Source organism: Crocodylus siamensis, chromosome 2 (genome assembly GCF_052110815.1).
Source record: "Crocodylus siamensis isolate JL-2025a chromosome 2, ASM5211081v1, whole genome shotgun sequence".
NCBI classification, from domain to species: domain Eukaryota; kingdom Metazoa; phylum Chordata; order Crocodylia; family Crocodylidae; genus Crocodylus; species Crocodylus siamensis.
In genome coordinates, this window is record NC_143396.1 from 137,991,556 (window position 1) to 138,007,384 (window position 15,829).

Here is a 15,829-nt window from a genome sequence, read left to right on the forward strand (position 1 = left end):
CCAAGGGGCTTGTGAGAGGGCCTGAACTTTTGACCTTCTCCCCTCACTGGAATTTCACTGACCTTCTTCAACCTCTCTTGCTTACCTGCCACATCTTGCTGGTTGGATTTTCTCTGGGGAGGTTAGATGTCTCTTTGGTGAAGGTCCCTCTGGCAGGGTCACGGTTCTTCTGCAGGGCTCTACCTCCCCTACACCCTGCCCCTTTCCTCTCAGGCCTGTGATGGAAAATCCCCCATGGTCTAGATTGGGGATGCCTATCTGGCTCTGCTCTCGGAACTCCTCCAGATTCTGTAGTCTGCTGCTCACCAGCTCTTATTTCTTCTCCTGCTGAATGTTTTTCCACCTGAAACTTAGAAACTCATTTAGCTAGTCCTTGAACCAACTTATTTCTTATTCTCCCAGCCTTCCCTCTGCCTTATTTCAGGCTTTCCAAATGTAATTCCTGGGAGATGCTGAGGTAAAGGCAACACAGTTGCTCCTAATCATAAATCAGTATTCTCTGCACTGTTTTTTCCCAGCTGCAATTCATTCATACTGATAAAGTAAATCATGGCTCCTTCCTTCATCGCAGACTCATATTCATTCAAATATAACGACATAATCCCTCTTTCTTCAGGTACCATAGATTTCGTAGACATTAGGGCTGGAAGGGACCTTGGAAGATCACTGAGTCCAGCTCCTGCCCCAGGGTCAGGAAGTCAGCATAGAACACAGGATCCCAGCAAGATAAACATCCAGATGTCTTTTGAAGGCATTCAGAGTAGGTGCTTGAACTACCTCTGGCAGCAGTCTATTCCAAACCTCGGGGGCTCAGACAATAAAGAAGTTCTTCCTTATGTCCAGCCCGAAAGGGTCATGGAGAAGTTTGTGACCATTCGACCTTGTTATCCCTTGGGGCGTTCTGGTGAAGAGACATTCCCTCAGATCCTGGTAAGCACATCTGATGAACTTATATGTGGCCACCAGATCACCCCTGAGCCTGCGCTTTTCCAGGCTGAAGATTCCCATGGCTCTCAGCCTTCTTCATAAGGTCTACTTCCCTGACCTCTGATCATGCGCGTGGCTCTCCTCTGCACTCTCTCAAGCTTCTCCACATCCTTTTTGAATTGTGGAGCCCAAAACTGGATGCAGTACTCCAGCTGCGGCCTCACCAAGGCCTAGTACATTGGAAGAATGACATCCTGGGATTTGCTTGAGAAGCATCTATGGATGCAAGCAAGTGTTTTGCTGCTTTACTAGCAGCAGTATCACACAGCAGGCTCATGTTCATCTTGTGGTTAATCCTGACCCCCATGTCCCTTTCATTTGTAGTACTAGCCAGCATAGCACTGCCAAGCCTATAAGGATGCTGCAGGTTTTTCTTCCCAAGGTGGAGAACCTTGCATTTTTCAGTGTTAAACACCATCAGGTTCTCGCCCACCCATTTCCTGAGCCTGTCAGGGTCAGTCTGGATCACCCTCCTGACCTCAGGTGCAGACGCTTTACCCCAGAGTTTGGTGTCATCGGCAAACTTAGCCAGTCCACTTCTGACACCAATGTCCACATCATTAATGAAGATGTTGAATAGTGTTGGCCCAAGGACAGAGCCCTGGGGGACCCCACTGGTCACAGGGCACCATGATAATTGACTTCCATCAACCAGAGCCCTCTGGGTCTGACCACAGAGCAAATTCACCAGCCAGCACACCATGGTGGACCCGGGGCCGCAGTTGGTCAGTTTTGCCAAGAGGTGATCACGGGATACCAGATGGAAGGCTTTTTTAAAGTCAAGATATAGGACATCAATCTCATCTCCCTCGTCTGAGTGATAGGTCACCTGGTCGTAGAAGGAAATAAGATTGGTCAAGCAACACCTACCCACAACAAACCCATGCTGGCTATCCCTCAGGATGTTGCTATCGGCTAGTCTATTTAGAATCACCTCTTTGATAATCTTTTCTAAGACCTTCCCTAAGATAGAGGTCAGGCTGATGGGCCTGTAGTCTGCTGGATCCACTTTCCTCCCTTTCTTGAGGATAGGTACCACATTGGCCTTCTTCCAATCATCAGGCACTTTACCAGAGCACCAGGAGTTTTCAAAGATCTGTGCCAGGGGCTGAGCTATGATACTCTCCAGCTCCTTGAGTACCCTGGGGTGTAGATTGTCAGGGCCGGCTGACTTGAAGGTACCCAGCCTCTCAAAGTGTTCCTTCATGAGGTTAGCATTGATGGAGGGTAAGGAATCTCCCTCATCCGGGCCTCCCTGCCCCGTAGTGGGCATGGGCGTCCCATGGGACTGATGAAAGACTGATGCAAAGTACCCATTTAGCAAGTTGGCTTTTTCCTGGGCGTCGGATGTCAGTTGCCCTATCTGGTTTAGCAGGGGTCCAATGTTGCCCTTGCTATTCCTCCAGCTCCCCACATATCTGAAAAAGGACTTTTTATTGTCCTTGATACTTGCAGCTAGTTGGAGTTCGGTTGCAGCCTTGGCTTTTCTGGTTTGCTCCCTGCAGGTCCGGACCAGAGCAGAATAATCCTCCTTGGAATACTCCTTGGAATTCCTCCTTGTCGTACAGCACTTACGCTGCATCCATCAATCACACACTCTTCCCCTACCCTTACTTGGACTTACTGGGCAAATCCCTCCTTTCCCTGCTCTTGCCTTGGCTTGACTCAAACTCCCAGCATCCCCACTGAGGCCTGGCCTTCCCTTCATTGGCCAGTCTCTGCCAGCTGTCCCGGGGAGTGTCCCCTCCTTACCCCATCTCTAAGGTGGCCGGCATGACCCGGGCAGCCCTTGCATCCGCTTTACTTATCTTTTGCAGGCGCAGTTCGGATCTACATTCGACTCTGGTCAGGCCTTGGTTCGGGGGCCTCGGTCTTCCTTTCCCCCCCAGATGATCCAGCTCCTGGCTCAGCTGGTTTCTCCCCACACTGGGGGATGCCAAACATGGAGCCCTTCTCCTGCATCTCCTTCAAATGTCCTGCTGTGCCCTCTGGGCCGATCAGGGCAAGCTCCCCGTCTCCAGGACTTTCTGGCGCACTGGGGTGTGCCGCTCTCTGGACCCCCCCGGTCGGTCCTGCGCCAGCTCAGCCAGTGCCACAGGCCCGCGGCAGGGGCTTGACAGGGCTGCTTGGGGCTGGGGCACAGGGGGAGGAGAGCGATGAGGCAGTGGGCACCACACGCACTTGGCACCTCCCCGCCATGGCCGTGCTGCTGCTTCCCCTCAGGCCGTGGCTCTACGCTGGAGGGTGCACTAGCAGCCCTGGGCCGGTCCCTTCCCGCCCTGGGGCCGGGTGACTCGTGGAGACAGGAGCCCGGGTGTGCCGGCGCCTCCCGGGGGGGCGGGGCGGGGCGGACACACGTGTCCCGCAGGCTGGGCGCGGGCTTGAGCTTCCCGCGGGGCAGGAGGAGCGGAGCCGCCGCGCCGAGCCCAGGTAGGCCGAGCGCGGGCCCTGCCGCGGGGCAGCCCCGCGGCCGGAGCCCGCACAGCGCGCACGGGGTCTCTGCCGGCCCGGGCCGAGGGGCGCTTGCTGGGCCAGGGCTAGGGGCACTGCCTGGCCGCGGTGAGAGACTTGGGGCTGGTCCTGCTTGGAGCAGGGCGTGGGACCAGGTGACCCCCTGGCCCCCTTCGCTGCCGATCCGGTGCCGCCCGCGCCTCCGCTGTGCTCATACGTTTCCACTTTTTGCTTTTACTTTCTGTATAAAAGAGAAGCAACAGTTTCACCCTCTGGGGGATTCAGTCAGTAATAATACTAATCATCATTAGCAGTATTATTAATAACAGTAACATAGTAATCATGCTAAATAATGGTATCATCATCATTGTAATGGTCATAAGAACAACAACAATAATAACTATTATCATTATTAGTATGATTGTTAATAGTAATAATAATAAATAATGGAATAATAATCATAATTAGTATTATTAATAATAGGATAGTAATCATTATAAATAATGGTATAATGATAACATCACAATAATGATAACAATAATAATTACTGTTATTACTATTATCATTAGTATTATTATTAATAGTTGTAATAATGAATAACTGTATAATGATGATAATCATCAGTAAAGTTATTAATATTAATGATATTAGTGATGTGCATCTTTACTGGCATGATTTGAGAGCAAGTTCCACACGAAGCTCATTATTATCATTATTAATATTCATAATTATAATGTTTTTTGTTGGGAAACATATTATTTTTCATGGAGAAACGTAATATGCCGGATGATAAAACTGGAAAGAATGCTTTAAACTGTTATTTGTTTATTGGTTACCGTGTTTGCTTCTCAGGTGTCTTTAAACCCCACCTGGGCAACTGTTCAAAAAACGTAGTTTGTGTGCAGTCAAATACTTGAACTGCGTGGGCTCATGAGAAAGCAGGGCTGGAAGGGTCCTCATCCAATCACATTTTCCTGCCTCCTGTTCATCCACCAAATAAACCACCTCAGCCAAGTGTCTGTCTCGCCTGCTTTTGAAAGTTTCCCATGGTGGAGATTCCACCACATCTCTAGACCGCCTCTTCCAATGCCTGACTACCCTCACTCTCAGTCAGAAAGTTCCTCCTAGTCTCCAGCCTAAATTTCCCCAGCTGGAGTTTTAGTCCATTGCTCCTAGTCCTGTCCTCTACACTACAGCCACAAGATATGCATGGACTACATCTTGAGAGAGGGAGAGAGAAAAAAATGTCCTGTGAACTGTGCACCCTTCTGTTGTTAAGTGAATAGACAAAACAGTGGTTGCTTAGGTGGAAAAAGGCTAGGAAAGGGTTCAGGATGATTCTTAGCTTATGATTCAGCAGCTGGAAATAAGGAAGAAAAGCCAGTACTTTGTGATCGACCTGTCTTCCAGTATTACTAACGTGTGTTTCTGCCAGGCCAGATCCTACAACTGACTTGCCAACTTGAGAGTTGTTGGAGTATTCAGTTTTATGTGCAAGCACAGTTGAGTGATGTACAGGGCCTGCATGGAGGTCACCCTCTAGGCAGGATTCCCCTAGCTGATAGCGTTTGTCATTTGGCTTTCTAATGCTCAGTATTAGCACAACCAAGTTGATGAATGTCTGTGGGTTCCAGTCAGTGGATGTCATGATAAGGCTTTCCTAACACTACAAAATAATAATATGAGGTGTTCAGTAAACATTTTGTGTTAATGGAGAATACAGACTGTTTTGATCTGGACCACCAAGATGCAGTCAGTAAAACAAATGAACTATTCTAAACTATTTTGTAAACACTTAAACAGTGGAAATTCAGATCTCAGGGGGAGGTGAAACAGTATTCATAATCCTGACTATCCCTTTTGATTTAGCAAGTAGTGTGGAGAGTGCACAGATTTTGCTTTAGCAACAAAAAATAAGTAGTTAGCCAGCTGCTAGGAAACTGACAAGTTCTTTTGTTTCCATAATATCAGGAAGGGTAGAAGGATTTTTTAAAACAAAACATTGAGCTGAGCCAGTTTGTTTAAACAGTGTGTGTGCCAGATAGAAAATCCATTTAAGGATCTGCCTCAAGACTCCAAAAACCATATAACAGATTTGTACTTTGGCACTACACAGATTATAACACAAATATCAAGGAAGCTTCCTCAGACAGCCTAATTCATTTTTCTTTATCTTTGTAAATTTTTACTGAACATTCAGTAAAAGGTACTTTTAAAGAGCATTTTGCCACAATGCTGTTTTAAATATTAGAAAGCTGATTGTTTTTAGTACTTTTTATTATTAGTAACTTAACACAGCATCCTAAATTGAGTTATCTTTTTCATTTCAGACTTGCAGTGAGACAAACAAATCATGGCATCAGTTTGGGTGAGTAGTAAAAATAGGTGATTCTAAAAATCACAGGACTTTCTAGAGACTTTTCTTTTAAAAATGAGTAAACTTTCTTCAAAAAGTATTACAATCAAAAACAACAAAGGTGACGCTTTTTAAACTGATAGTGGCTACATCCATTTTGGAGCTGGAGGAAGTGGTCACGTGTAGCTATACCAAAACTTAGTTTAACTACTGACAGCACTGTACCCACAGCAGCATAAGCAGCTGAAGTCTACTCAGGACTTAGGTATGTACTTGTGGACTGAAGCCCAGGCTATCATAGCTTCTTTACTATTTACTCAGCTAACTGAGTTAGCTAAAGTCAAGGTAGCTTGGGTAGGTCTGTATAAGCTGCATCACATTCCTGATTGTCTTGTAGATCTACCCAGAGAGCCATTAGAAACTCAGTGAAAGTGGATGAGTGCTTACTCTTTTGAAAAATTGTTTAGTCACCTAAATATGGATTGAGGCGCTTCAGATAGGGTTCCATTTTTTACCTAGATGTACACTTCATCTCTTATTTATTTCTAGTCTCTGATACCCATCCCTCTCACGAAACATAATTGATGCAAAAATCTTTTGAACAAAATACCTATTTTTGCTTGCAAATTATTTGGAGCAGGTGATTTGGAATCAGGATTTCTAGGTTTGTTCCTGATCCTAGCTTTGATCCAGTGTAACCTTAAGAAAGTCTCACTTTTCCAGTTTGTGATTTATCTATAAGAACAGTGGAAGGATCTCTCTATTTCTCTACATTTCACACTGTGCAGTTTCACTTTGTGCATTAAATCTCTGTAGTATGTCCCAAGTTAGGTGCCTTTCATATTAGACCTTGTAGGAGCAAACATTTGTCTTATGTGGCCCCTCTGGACTAGGACAGGCCTGTTTCAGTTTAAAACAGTGCACATTGCCTTTGTCATCCATATGTGTTTAAAGGGCCCTTCAGTTGCTGCTGCGTTCAGTGAAATGTGGATGCAGTTCCTGAAATCCTGCTTGTGCTTGAAGACTGTATGTGGAACACTCAAGTGTCATGTCATCAAAATAATGGCTCTGTAATGTTTCTAAGTGGGCCAAAGCCTAATGGGTAATGTCACCTACCAAACCAATGCCCATGAGCCCTGTTTGGAGATCATAGTGGTTCAAAAATCTATATAGAACCAAGTTATGTAAAACAGAAGCCTGGATTCTAATTCCCGCAAGTATCCCTACTGTTTGGTTTTAAAAATTACATTTGGCCTGAAAGAGTTCAGTAGCATACATTTTAGACAGATATGGATGAGTGATAACACAAATGGAAAAAGAGCATATATTCATAAAAGCCAAGGTAGGCAGAGTTGTTTTTTTCAAACCAACATCTGCATGCCTGGGAAAGAAAACAAAGAACTCTTACGTCCTGCTTCTCCTTCAGCAAATATTGACAAAGAAGAAAGCTTCAAAAATATTCTGAAAATTCATACGGAGGAAAGAAAAGTGGGTTAGGTGTGGTTCTCTCAGCCAGGAGAAAACAAAATGTTTTGGTCAAGGCTCTGGCTGAAAAACTAGATAGTTCTTCAAGTAAAGGGAAAATATTTCTAAATATGAGTGGAATGAGGAGGTGGAGTGTTTATCTCCCTATGCCTAATAAACAAGAAATGGATCTGGTGTGCATCTCTCCTCCTGACACCAGCATGGAAAACCTGCATGTGGAAACTTGCATGTAGTTTGTGTAAATAAAAGATTAGAGAAAAGGAGTGAGTGACAAGTTGTGGAATACGGGATGTTGCTTGATAAGACTATATAGAACAAAAAGACCTTCCTGAAAAGCATTGTGCCCTAGTAGATGCAGAGTGGGACAGGGACTTGGGGTACTTCCCACATTGGCCAGTCCCTCCACCCTTCTGCATCTCAGTTTCTCCACCTTAGGATACTCACTTCCATTGTAAAGTGCCATGAGAAAACTGAAGAAAGGTAACTGAGAGTTAGATGGTATTATAATTACTATTCTTTTTAAGAAGTATTATTTATTACACAAAATGTTTTCTGCAACAAGGAATACTTTGTGTGGTGGGGGTCTCTTCAGTCACTGATGCCGATGCTACATTGCTGCAGCGACAAACTACCTTGCTATAGTGCATCGCTATGGCGACATAGCTGCTAAAAATAACTGTGTTCTGCTGGGTCAGCATAATAAAGGCTGTTACTGAGCCGTCATTTAATCAAGCACTAAAGCACATTTAAGCTGTCCTAAAGCAAGTACTAAATAACGGTGCAGTAACAACTGCGCCACTGGGGCACATGTGGATGTGCTGGGTATTCAGTAAGTTGTTGCCTTAAAAAGCTCACACCTCTCTGAACTAGTTAGTCTCTAAGGCACTGATTCTCTACCAGGGTGCTATGACTGCCTTTGAAGGATGCCATGGGGAGAGAGGGAATAAGTGAGATAAGTACATGCTCTTCCCTTCCAGCTACTCCTCCTCCCCCTCTCACTGCAGCAGAGGTACTTCCCTGGTTGCTGCTGCTTCTCCTCTCTAGCCCTGCTTCAAGCAGGTAAAAGTTATAATAAATAAATTTGTTTTTGAAATGGGGTGCTCCTCAATTAACAAATGTTATGGAGGGGTGCCTCACATCCATAAAGACTGAGAATCGCTGTAAGGTACCACCCTGCCTTGCCTTCTGCCTGACTTCAGTCTAACTTGGGTAACCACCTCTCCACTTGTCTTTCTAAGATCATCTCATAATCCAGTGATTCTCAGCCAGGGTGCCATAACACTCCTGGGTGCCTTGACATCCTTTCAAGGGTGCTGTGGGGTGCTGCACAATGTTAGCACCGTTAGGTGTGCAAACACAGTTCACAAGATAAACCCGGAGTTTTTACATAGGAACTCATATGTTAAAACCATTTTGACCTGATGTGATATTTCTGAAATCCTGGCAATAGAATTGTTGCTCTATTATTTTTCTGCCCTCAAAAAAGTGATGTAAAAATCACGGTTCGTTTCTCTGGAGGCTCATGAATATTAATGATCCTTTAGGCACACATTGTTGGTAATACAAAAGGTATATATTTGCAAATAGGGTCAGAGAGAGAAGACAAAAGACCACCCTCTCTGCCCGCGGGGAACACTTCTTAGCAAGCTTTTATCCCCTCTCTCCTGAGCACGTGTACAGAAGCAGGAACTCTTACAACTCATTTCCGGTTCATACAAACATATATGAAATGACGTCACGTCATACATCGCATGTGTATTATTATTAACTACTTAAGTATGCGGGGCGGATAGGCTTATATGTATTAGCTAATTGCGCTTGCTCAGAAAGTACTTTAGGTTACAAGAAGTTCAAACCCAAGGACAAGATGGCAATTATTCTTATCTGCATGAGAACGCTAAGGAGTATATGCTTTACTGTAACAAAGAGATAGTAAATTTGCAAAACAGAGAGTGATACCTTAATACAAAGAGCCCTTAGTAGCTTTTTCTTCAATCTCCCTCCCCACTTCTTCCACCAGGGAGACAGGGAGAGCTGGCAGCCGTGCTGTTCTAACAACACTATTGATGGGAGCTAGCAGCTGTGCTGTTTTAACAACACTATTGATAATGCATTTTCGATAATATTTCTAACAAAAGAGTGAAAACTAAGAGCTGGGGTTCCAAGAGGAACCTCAAATCTTAAAAGATTGAGAACCACTGTCATAACTGTACATTCTTATTACATATCTAGTCAACATCATTAATAGATTTGAGGGGCTAACCGAAATTTTAATTCAAACAATCTGAGCTTTAAGTAAGTCCAGATCCAGATCCTGAAAACACTTCTGTTGTTGTTGTTGCCACCTACTAGTTGTATGCCCAATGCAAAATAGCATTGCTCACTTGTTCAGTGAGGATAGACGGGTGCATGCATGACATCTGGAAGTCTCATTAGCACACTCAGAGAGGCCAAGTATTGTGATACTGGAGTTTTATTCATAGAATCAAAACTGACTTTCACCTCTCTGTTTCTCCACGGCAGCCAGTGGAACCTTCTGTCTTATCTTTCTCATCTAAAACAGTTTTTCACTTAACTGACTTTTCTTCTTTCTTAAGATCTGTCATCCATTATCCTATGATCTCCCAGTCCTATTGCACATGAAACGCATAAAAATCCAAACTCCCTAAGTATTTTGTTCAGACTGATCATTTGTTCTTGTCATAACACAGTCTATCTATTAGTGTTCACTGTCATATGTAATGCATTGTAACCTGCTATTACTGATGCTAGTTTCTAACATGCACTCACTTACATGCACAATAAGATGCTAATCCCAGGGTTTTTTTTATCTAATATATTATCACAGCATTATTTATCTGCATGTTGGTGAAATGCATAGGAACTCTTTGGCCCCAGCCTCCAATAAGTAATGACTGGAATTCTTTAACTATGTAATGGGTGAAACTGTTTTGGAGATCTTTATTTCAAGACTTCAAAGTGGCCATGGACTGACAAGGGCCAGCCAATTACAAGACTGTTCTTAGAGGCATAAGGTGACCTAAGAAACAAGGTAAGGAGCATTGCTGAGTTGAAAAACTGATCCCATTCTGTTTCTGTAGTTTGATAAGCATTGTTAACATAAAGCTCAGGTCAGTGGGTAGGATTTGTACAGTCTGGAGGCTGTGCACCTAGTTGGGGTACACTGTGGGTATGTCTACACAAGACATTTATTGCACAGTTGACCAATTAACTGTGCAGTAAACATCTTGGGACCTACACATGCACCCCTATTAGGGGGCATGAAACTACATAATAAGCTCCACAGCAGGGTAGTCTTGTCAAATACAAGTACTACCATGCAAAGTTTTTTGTGTGTAGCAGTGCATGTGTAGACGCTCCCCGGCTGGCTGGGGCAAAGGGTGCCTCAACACAGGGTTAGCCAGCCAATAGCCCCCACACTAAGGCGCCCTGCACTCCAGCTAGCCACTTTGCAACACGTAGAGATGGGGGAGCAGCCAGCCCAGGGCAATTTGCTCCAGAGCTTTTTGCTCCTGCATGCACGTTCAAACAGGTCTGCATTAATTGCATGTGTAGACACACCCTGTATGTGCAACCAGAAGTGTTGGGGTGTTGTTACTTCTGTATCACAAGTTATGTGAAAACAAGTTGTCTTTTACTTCAGTTACAGTAACATCCATGCATTATGAGGAGAGGGAGTTGCCAGGGAAGAACTGGAGGGGTAAGAACTGCTGAGTAGTTGTAGCAGCCAGAAGTTTCATTAGGGGATGGAAAGTTTTATTAGGGCATGAATGCGCATGGAAATAACACTGTCTTGTAAGAAGACGTGATTTGCTTAAATGGAGCAGAAGCAGGATATGTGTCAGACAGCAAGGAATTCAGGCTGGTACTCCTCAATATCAGAAGGAACTGTTGAGAGAGAAAGCACCATGCCAAGATAGGTTGGGCAGTGATCTAGAATGCGGCTTGGAAAGGAACACATTTGAGCCATTCAAGTGTACAGCAATCCAGGAACTGATGTTATAGAGAGCACATTTGTGCTTTGGAGGCAATCCAGTAGTTGATGCTACTTGCCCTGGACTTCACCTTTTGACCACTTCTCTACTGAGGTTATCTGGTCATGTGGTGTGGAGAAAGTATATGAAAACAGAAGCTTGCCAGGCTGCTGGTTTATCCAGTTTTCCTGACTGCTTTCCCTCCCAGATGAATATGCCTTGAATGCAGCTACTCTGATCTCATCCTGTTAGCTGGAAAGTGAAAAGAAAGGATATAATTTTGCAACAGGGACACCAACTATTAGGAAAGGAACAGTAAACAACTATGAAATCCTAAGAGGAGGCGTCCTGCCTTCAGAGTCCCAGAAGTCTGTAGGTAAATGTAGGTTCAAAGCTTCTCCTTGCCTAATATGCTGTTTACACCCTCAGCTTCTCTCTGTCCACTGGCTCTTGTTTCTGACAGTTCCCAATGCAGCTATAGCTTTTTGCAGCTCTGAAACAGGAACTGCCCTTCCCTGGGAATTTTTCCAGGCTTGGCTCTGATCCCCTCTCTTTGGACTTGATGCAGAGTTCCTGTTGCTATCTTCCAGGCTGTTCTAGCAACATAAGAACAATGTAGTTTGCCACTGTCAGGACTGGAACGTGGGCAGTCAGTTCTGGTGGGTAGATCCAGGATTAAAAACCTGTCTCTAGAGACAGGTTGGGGTCACAACCCAAGTCCAGATGCAGAAGTTGTGGTCAGGACTTGGAAGGCAGAATGATGGTCATATACAATCCAAAGCCAAGAAGCCATAAACTGCCTGGAATAGGGAGCCATAAATTATACCAGGGTCAGAAATTCACATATCAGGCTGCCAGGGCCAGGGCTAGTCTGGAGCAAGCCAGAAGTCAGAGGCTGGCCATGGATACTAAGGTGGCAGAAACACAAATAAGAACAGGGACTGGACTCCAGGTTTCTGAGATTTGCTGTATTGAAACATGGGTAGATTTTCCACCATGAGGAAATGCTGCTGACAGCATGAGTCAAATGACCGTAAAGTAAACACCTTTCAAGGTGCAGCTTTGTCTGTTCATCACAATTCTGCATGTAATCCTTGATGACTAGTGATTGCCTTTGCTGATAAGTCATGCCAACTTCCTTGCTTGCTGTGTGCCCACCTCCTATGTCAGAATATCCATATTTAGGACTCTAGATTTTGCTGTGGGTTTTTAACTTCTCTTTTAACCAAAATGTGTTTGATAAAACATGCATGATATGTAAATATATATGATAACATGCATACAAATAACATTTTTTAAGGATGACAGAATTTCAGATGGTCATTGTTTTTTAACATAGGCATTGTCATGCTACATTTAAATAAGGGTCTCATCTGTGATCTTAGCTGATTCAGTGTTTTAGAAGAAAGTGCTAGAATCTCAGTAACATGCAGTTTATAGGCAGTTGTATAACTTTGGAAATCCTAGCCAGTTCTGTAAATCAGCTAAATAAGTAATAAGGAGGTAAGGATGGTAAAGATAGGAATTGCTTTGTATTTGTTCACAGAATACTGAAAGTACATTGAACTCTTGGTTCCAAAATGATACCTTTTATTAGACCAACTAATTGATCTAATAAGATTTTTAATCTAATTGATTTAATAAGATTTTTTTCAGGTTGATTGCTCCAACAGGCTGGACCTATACATAGTTCTGTAGAAGTAGCTTATGTGAGGAAATGTAGGAACGGTTGAAACTTCAGAAATAATAGGTTGCCTGGAATTAATAGTACAAACATGAGTTGCAGCTGCACAGAGCTCCACAGAAGTCAACATAACTCCATTTGCATACAGTTTTTTGTCCTGTAGGCATTCATATCAGATGTCTGATCTAGATGACTTCCATTATAGAAGATGTTTTGTGTTCTTGTAAACTGATGGCTGCTTTGTTTTTATCTGGAAAATGGGGGAAATGAAGGAAAAGAAACTGGCTCAATATTGCTTTCTGCACGTAGGCCAGAGAAATTCTTCCCTGTATATGAAATACAGGTTTACTCCCATTTGTTTCCTTCCCTCGATTTAGTTCCTACCTTTCTTCAACTACGCTTCCTCAGGACAAGGAGGGAATTGTTTGATTAAAGTGGAGATGTGCCAAAAATATAAATAGGACAAATTCTCTGCTAACTGTGGATGTACTACAATGATGATAGGAACAATCTGAAGAATGTGCTAAGCTTGAATATCTTTTGTTATTTCTTTCAATGTACTGAGACCAAACATGGTCTGAGTACTAGAATGCTCAGGGGCACGGAATCGGGGAAACACTCGTTCTAATAGAGGAACTAAGTCAGCATTCCTGAAGGACTGAGATCATAAGCTGCCTGCATTTTTTGCTCCACACCCATTAGAATATGCCTCTTTGAACAATTTAAATGGTACAAATAATAGCTGAAGAAGAGAATGAAGTATGATTGTGTATATGGATTTCCCATCTTGTTTATGCATTCTGCAATCATTGTTCAGTTCTTCCAAGAATGTTGGCTAATGCTGTATTTCAGCAATGCTCCCGTGGGAGGAATGGCAGTATCCTCAGTGCAGTCCTCTTTCAGCTGCAAGTCATTAGTTGATATTTTCTGGTTCTTTATTTTGTTATTTGCATTACACTGATGACTATGGGTTCATCAGTGGCAGGTCCTGTCAGACCAACCTGGTGGCCTTTTACGATCAGATCACCAGATCATTAGATGCAGGGATAGCAGTGGATATAGTCTTCCTGGACTTCTGGAAGGCATTCGACACTCTCTCACCCCGTCCTCATTAACAAACTGGGGGACTGTGGTGTCGACACCCACACAGTCAATTGGGTCGCCAACTGGCTGGAGGGCTGCACCTAGAGGGTGGTAGTGGATGGGTCCTTCTCAACCTGGAAGGACGTGGGCAGTGGGGTTGCGCAGGGCTCAGTCCTCGGGCCCGCACTGTTCAACATCTTCATCAGCGATTTGGTCGAGGGGGTAAAAAGCACCCTGTTCAAATTTGCTGATGACACTAAGATGTGGGGGGACATGGGAACATTGGAAGGATGCAACAGGCTACAATCTGACCTAGACAGGTTACAAGGGTGGGCAGACGAGAATAGGATGCACACCGACAAATGCAAGGTGATGCACCTCGGGAGGAACAACCGGCACCGTACCTACAGGTTGGGGAACTCCCCTCCTGTCAGCACGGAGGCGGAAAGGGATCTGGGAGTGATCATTGACTTCAAGATGAACATGGGCCGGCAGTGTGGAGAGGCAGTTAGGAAGGCCAACCGCACCTTGGCATGCATCCACAGATGCATCTCGAGCAGGTCCAAGGAGGTGATCCTTCCCCTCTATGCAGCATTGGTCAGGCCGCAGCGGGAGTACTGCATCCAGTTCTGGGCGCCGCACTTCAAGAGGGATGTCGACGGCATCGAGAGGGTCCAGAGGAGGGCCACTCGTATGATCAGGGGACAACAGGGCAGGCCCTATGAAGACAGGCTGCGGGACCTGAACCTGTTCAGCCTCCAAAAGAGAAGGCTGAGGGGGGATCTAGTGGCCTGTTATAAACTAGTCAGGGGGGATCAGCAGGCATTGGGGAAGTCACTGTTTCCCCGAGCAGGAGTGACCAGGAATAACGGTCACAAGCTGGCAGAGGGTAGGTTTAGGTTAGATATCAGAAGGCGCTACTTGACAGTCAGGGCGGCTAGGGTCTGGAACCAGCTTCCAAGAGAAGTGGTGCAGGCTCCTACCCTGGGGGTGTTTAAGAGGAGGTTAGATGAACATCTAGCTGGGGTTGTTTGACCCCAGTACTCTTTCCTGCCATGGCAGGGGGTCGGACTAGATGATCTGCTCAGGTCCCTTCCGACCCTACAAACTATGAAACTATGAAACTATGAGACTACAGATCCCTGATAAGACCAAGACCACAACATGCTAAGTACTGTACAGACATGTGATAAATTTTGTGCCTCTAAAGCTTATCAGTCTAAATCGGTGGTGTTCACCCTTCTGGTCCTGCGGCCAGATGGGAGGTGCTGGACTGGTCTGAAGGCCAGATCAAGCCCTTGGAGCCCCGCACTGTCCCCTCCCTACCCCGCGCACCAGGATTGGTCGGGGCGGGGGGGCAGAACCACTCCCTCTTGCCCCCCGCACACTGTGACTGGCTCTTGGAGGCCCAGGCTACCCTCACCCAGTTCTTGACACTGGGATTGGGTATGTGATCCAGCCCGCAGGACTCCCTGTGGATCCAGAAGTTTGGCAGCAGGGGAGCAGTGGCTCAGAAACACTGAGCAAGTTCCCCAATGTTGCTAAGAAGCATTGCTGGAATAGTGCAAGGTAGGTTACACTGATGCTGTCCCCAACACAGCTGTCCTTGTTCTGTGGTTAAATAAAGGATTTAGGTCTCTTGAACTATCTAACACCTAAGAGTAATAAGTTTTTCACTGTATATATTCAAGTGCTAAATGCATATTAAATTGTCCCATTTGTCTTGTTTTTCTAATGAAGAACGTGCTAACTAGGGTTAATGTTCAACCATGTTGATGCTACTTAGAA

At 44.8% G+C, this 15,829-nt stretch overlaps 1 protein-coding gene across 1 annotated transcript in view; it reads left to right on the forward strand.

Moving 5' to 3' along the window:
- The first annotated feature begins 3,280 nt into the window (after positions 1-3,280).
- Positions 3,281-15,829, forward strand: part of ANXA3 (annexin A3) — a 45,051-nt gene continuing 32,502 nt past the window's right edge. The window contains exons 1-2 of the mRNA XM_090036907.1: positions 3,281-3,417; positions 5,769-5,806. Coding sequence (XP_089893033.1) covers positions 5,792-5,806 — 15 coding nt within the window. The 5' untranslated portion in view covers positions 3,281-3,417; positions 5,769-5,791. The remainder of the gene's footprint in view (positions 3,418-5,768; positions 5,807-15,829) is intronic.